The sequence below is a fragment of the Heptranchias perlo genome, unplaced genomic scaffold (assembly GCF_035084215.1).
Source record: "Heptranchias perlo isolate sHepPer1 unplaced genomic scaffold, sHepPer1.hap1 HAP1_SCAFFOLD_389, whole genome shotgun sequence".
Taxonomy (NCBI): domain Eukaryota; kingdom Metazoa; phylum Chordata; class Chondrichthyes; order Hexanchiformes; family Hexanchidae; genus Heptranchias; species Heptranchias perlo.
The window spans coordinates 211842-217841 of NW_027139401.1; the positions used below are offsets into that span (position 1 = coordinate 211842).

The following is a 6000-nucleotide window of genomic DNA, read 5'->3' on the forward strand; positions in this document are numbered from 1 at the left end:
ATGGATTCTGTGACTATGGGAAAGACAGTTAAAAGTGTTGAGTTTGTACATTCCAAAACTGGCTTACAGTCTGGGAATACAAAAGACATTTCACAACGAACTGATAAAACTATAGAACCAGACTGCTTGAAACAAAGGCATACTGTCTCAAGGTGATAACAGTTGTTTTAATTTGATTGGTTGATATGTAAGCAGTCCGTTGTTGCCATGCGGGCTTAATTGGTTAATGTGTGTAATCAAGATTAATGATGTAAAAGCTACTGAAAATCTGTATTTCAAAGGTATAAAAAAGCATGACAACCATTTTAAAGTTGAGAAAATTGACTGCGTGCACTGCGGAGTGTCCAGCGGTTCTCCCAAAGCTTTGTCCAATAAACTGCATGTTGAATCTTTAAGTCTGACTCCGAGTGGTGATTTTTTCCCACAACAAGAAAGATACATCGAGAGAAATAGTGAGAGAGAGAGTTACACAGAGAGATACAGAGAGAGAGAGAAACAGAGAGAGAGAGAGTTACACAGAGAGATACACAGAGAGAGATACAGAGAGAGAGAGACACATAGGAACATAGGAACAGGAGTAGGCCATTCAGCCCCTCGTGCCTGCTCCGCCATTTGAAAAGATCATGGCTGATCTGTGATCTAACTCCATATACCTGCCTTTGGCCCATATCCCTTAATACCTTTGGTTGCCAAAAAGCTATCTATCTCAGATTTAAATTTAGCAATTGAGCTAGTATCAATTGCCGTTTGCGGAAGAGAGTTCCAAACTTCTACCCACCCTTTGTGTGTAGAAATGTTTTCTAATCTCGCTCCCGAAAGGTCTGGCTCTAATTTTTAGACTGTGCCCCCTACTCCTAAAATCCCCAACCAGCGGAAATAGTTTCTCTCTATCCACCCTATCTGTTCCCCTTAATATCTGATAAACTTCGATCAGATCACCCCTTAACCTTCGAAACTCCAGAGAATACAACCCCAATTTGTGTAATCTCTCCTCGTAACTTAACCCTTGAAGTCCGGGTATCATTCTAGTAAACCTACGCTGCACTCCCTCCAAGGCCAATATGTCCTTCCGAAGGTGCGGTGCCCAGAACTGCTCACAGTACTCCAGGTGCGGTCTCACCAGGGTTTTGTATCGCTGCAGCATAACTTCTGCCCCCTTGTACTCCAGTCCTCTCGATATAAAGGCCAGCGTTCCATTAGCCTTCTTGATTATTTTCTGCACCTGTTCATGACACTTCAATGATCGATGTACCTGAACCCCTAAGTCCCTTTGGACATCCACTGTTTTTAACTTTTTACCATTTAGAAAGTACCCTGTTCTATCCTTTTTTGATCCAAAGTGGATGACCTCACATTTGTCTACATTGAATTCCATTTGCCACAGTTTTGCCCATTCACCTAATCTATCAATATCGCTTTGTAATTTTATGTTTTCATCTACACTGCTTACAATGCCACCAATCTTTGTGTCATCGGAAAACTTAGATATGAGACTTTCTATGCCTTCATCTAAGTCGTTAATAAATACTGTGAATAATTGAGGCCCCAAGACAGATCCCTGCGGGACTCCACTAGTCACATCCTGCCAATGTGAGTACCTTCCCATTATCCCTACTCTCTGTCGCCTTTCGCTCAGCCAACTTCATAACCAAGTCCATACTTTTCCCTCGATTCCATGGGCTTCTATCTTAGCTAACAGTCTCTTATGTGGGACCTTATCAAATACCTTCTGGAAGTCCATATAAATAACATCCATTGACATTCCCCTGTTCACTACTTTAGTCACCTCTTCAAAAAATTCAATCAGGTTTGTCAGGCACGACCTACCTTTCACAAATCCATTCTGGCTCTCTCTGATTAACTGAAAATTCTCGAGCAGTTCAGTCACCCTATCCTTAATTATAGACTCCAGCATTTTCCCCACAACAGATGTTTGGCTAACTGGTCTATAATTCCCCGGTTTCCCTCCCTCTCCTTTCTTAAAAAGCGGAGTGACATGTGCAATTTTCCAATCTAGAGGGACAGTTCCTGAATCTAGAGAACTTTGAAAGATTATAGTTAGGGCATCCGCAATGTGCTCACCTACTTCCTTTAAAACCCTGGGATGGAAACCATCTGGTCCTGGGGATTTGTCACTCTTTAGTGCTATTATTTTCTTCATTACTGTTGCTTTACTTTATTTTATCGAGTCCCTGTCTCCGATTCAATATAAGTTTTCTTGGGATTTCCGGCATGCTATCCTCTTTTTCGACTGTAAATACTGACGCAAAGTAATTGTTCAACATGTCCGCCATTTCCCCATTGTCAATGACAATATCCCCACTTTCAGTTTTTAAGGGGCCAACACTGCTCCTGACCACCCTCTTTTTCCTAATATAACTACAAAAGTTCTTCATATTGGTTCTTACTATCTGTTTTGTGACCCTTTCTTGATCTTTGTACTTTGTCCTTATGTCTTCTCCTGTCCCTTACCTCTTTAGTTGTCCATGGCTGTTTTTTTTGGCAAGTAGAGTTCTTGCCCCTCAGGGGTATAAACCGATCCTATATCACGTTAAATGTTTCTTTAAACATTTCTCACTGATCATCAGTCGTTTTACCCATTAACAGATTTGCCCAGTTTACTGTGGACAGTCTCTGTCTCATCCCATTGAAGTCGGCCTTGCCCAAGTCTAGAATCTTAGCAGCTGATTCACTTTTTACCCTACATTGAACTCGATCATGTTATGATCACTATTGGATAGATGTTCACGCACAGTTAAGCCGTTAACTAAATCTGGTTCATTACTCATTACTAAATCTACGGGACGCAACCAACAGAGTACCCTTTGTCGTCCAGTACTTCCCCGGAGCGGAGAAACTACGCCATGTTCTCCGCAGCCTTCAACATGTCATCAATGAGGACAAACACCTCGCTATGGCCATCCCCACACCTCCACTACTCGCCTTTAAACAGCCACCCAACCTCCAACAGACCATCGTTCGCAGCAAATTACCTAGCTTTCAAGAGAACAGCGTCCACGACACCACACAACCCTGCCACGGTAACCTCTGCAAGACATGCCAGATCATCGACACAGATACCACCATCACACGAGAGGACACCACCCACCAGGTGCATGGTTCATACTCCTGTGACTCGGCCAACGTTGTCTACCTCATACGTTGCAGGAAAGGATGCCCCAGAGCATGGTACATTGGCGAGACCATGCAGACGCTGCGACAACGGATGAACGGACACCGCGCAACAATCGCCAAACAGGAGGGTTCCCTCCCAGTCGAGGAACACTTCAGCAGTCATGGACATTCATCCACCGACCTTCGGGTAAGCGTACTCCAAGGCGGCCTTCGAGACACAGGACAACGCAAAATCGTCGAGCAGAAATTGATAGCCAAGTTCCGCACGCATGAGGACGGCCTCAACCGGGATCTTGGGTTCATGTCACGCTACACGTTACCCCACCAGCGAACAAATGTTATCTGTTTTTAATATAATGGGTCATTTGCTGGCTTTCTCTGCCCTCCGGATGTTTCTGCCTCTCTCTGTTTTTTTTCCTGTTTGTTTTTTTGTTGAATGTGTATTCGGGGGTTCTGCAGGTGACACCTCTCTGTCTGAACACGGTGATTGCCTTGGCAACGGGCAGTTGCAGGGGCATTCTGTAAACACCATGTATTGTTCTATATGTATAAATGCGTAGGCTTCGAGGAGCTCCTGAACATTTACCTGAGGAAGGAGGAAGCCTCCGAAAGCTTGTGAATTTAAAATAAAATTGCTGGACTATAACTTGGTGTTGTAAAATTGTTTACAATTGTCAACCCCAGTCCATCACCGGCATCTCCACATCATTACTAAATCTAGTATGGCTTGCCCCCTTGTTGGCTCTAGGACTTTCCTTTGCCCTCACACATTTGTAGAAACAAAGAACTCCAAAAGATTTTGGAACAAATGAAACCGCACGCAGCGCAGTGAGAGATCGGAAATGGTCAGCCAAGGTGTGAGGAGCTCTTTCTGTAATGGGAGATATTTGCTGATGCAGTTCAAAGACTGTGCGATACAGCAGTGCTGGCAGGAAATGATTCAGGAAGAGAAGGTTGTTTATTGTAAAGGGGAAGTGAAGAAATATTTCAATCAGAGAATGGTGCAGGGCTATGGGTAAAGAGGGAGTGAGACAGAAAGAGGGGGAGAGGGAGAGAGAGTAAGAGGGACAAAGAGAAAGACAGCGAGTGAGGGGAGAGAGGGGGAGGGAGAGGGTGGGAGAGAGAGAGTGAGAGTGAGGGAGGGAGAGAGAGAGAGTCAGAGAGAGAGGGAGAGAGAGGAAGGGAGATACAGAAAGAGAGAGAGTCAGAGAGAGAGAGGGAATTGTTCCGATGTTTGATATTTGAGAGTGGGACCAGCTGGATTGCAGCGCGGACTTGATGGACTGAATGGCCACCTTCCGTGTTGTAACATTTCTATGATTCTATGAGGGATAGAAAGAGAAAATAGAGAGAGAGAGAAAGAGAAAGAGACAGAGACAGGCAGAGAGAGAGAGAGACAGAGAGAGAGACAGAGAGAGGGAGAGAAAGAGAGGGGAGAGAGAGTCAGAGAGAGAGGGAGAGGGATACAGAGAGACAGACAGACAGAGAAAGACAGAGAGAGAGGCAGAGAGAGACGGAGAGAGTGAGAGAGAGAGAGAGGACTAGATGATAGAGAGGCAGAGACAGCGAGAGAGAGAGAAAGAGGGACAGAGAGAGAGAGCGAGGGAGGGAGAGAGAGAGGGAGGAAGAGGGAGAGGAGGGAGAGAGAGAGGGAGACAGTCAGAGAGAGAGAGACAGAGAGAGGGAGGGATAGAGAGAGAGAGAGAGAGTCAGAGAGAGAGAGAGACAGAGACATAGAGAGAGAGTCAGAGAGGGAGAGAGAGGAAGAGAGAGACAGAAAGAGACAGAGAGAGTCAGAGAGAGAGAGGGAATTGTTCAGATGTTTGATATTTGGGAGTGGGACCAGCTGGATTGCTCTTCCATAAAGAAGCGCGGACTTGATGGGCTGAATGGCCACCTTCCGTGCTGTAACCTTTCTATGATTCCATGAGGGAGAGAAAGAGAAAATAGAGAGAGAGAGAAAGAGAAAGAGAAAGAGACAGAAAGAGAGTGAGACAGAGAGAGACAGAGACAGAGTCAGAGAGGGAGACAGAGAGAGAGCGACGGAGAGAGACAGAGAGGGGGAGTGAGAGAGAGAGAGAGACAGAGACAGAGAGAGAGAGGCAGAGAGAGGGAGGGGGACGGAGAGAGAACTAGAAGATGGAGAGAGAGAGGCAGAGACAGCGAGGGAGAGAGAGAGACGGAATTGTTGCGATGTTTGGCCTGGTAGAGACCCAGGGACCGACTACAATGGGCCGAATGGCCTTCGCAAACACTGGAAACGTTTAAGATGTTCTCACACTTCTCGCTGATCTTCACACACAATCGATTAAAAAAATATCTCTTACCCACACAGATGGCAAACAGGAACACACAGACAAGGCACCAGACCCGTCCCGCACACAACCGCCACATCTCTGGGTTTTATTCAACTGGGCAGAGCATTGGAGACTCTCGAAGAGGAGAAATGGAGGAACTGGAAGTGATTCTGTCTCGTCACAAATTGTGGTGAATAACGAGTGCTACAGACTGCATTCGAGTAGGGTAATCTCCACAACAACTACACACAGAGGGGGAGCATCAGAAACAGTGGGGGGAGCAGAGGGAATGGGACTGAGGGGAGAGATCTTTCAGAGAGAGAGGGGACACAGGGGGCGATGGGGTGAATGGGGAAAGGGGGAATGGGACTGAGGGGAGAGATCTTTCAGAGAGAGGGGGCACAGGGGGTGATGGGGTGAATGGGGAAAGGGGGAATGGGACTGAGGGGAGATATCTTTCAGAGAGAGAGAGGGCTACAGGGGGTGATGGGGGGAATGGGGAAAGGGGGAATGGGACTGAGCGGAGAGATCTTTCAGAGAGAGGGGCACAGGGGGCGATGGGGTGAAG

The 6000-nt window shown here is 46.3% G+C and overlaps 1 protein-coding gene across 1 annotated transcript in view; it reads right to left on the reverse strand.

Annotated features, from left to right (window-relative positions):
* The window catches only part of LOC137311985 (CD48 antigen-like), a 42134-nt gene extending 36570 nt beyond the window's left edge, over positions 1-5564 (reverse strand). Inside the window, exon 1 of the mRNA XM_067978801.1 lies at positions 5463-5564. Within this exon, the coding sequence (XP_067834902.1) occupies positions 5463-5529 (67 nt within the window). The 5' untranslated portion in view covers positions 5530-5564. The remainder of the gene's footprint in view (positions 1-5462) is intronic.
* Between the last annotated feature and the right edge of the window lie 436 nt (positions 5565-6000).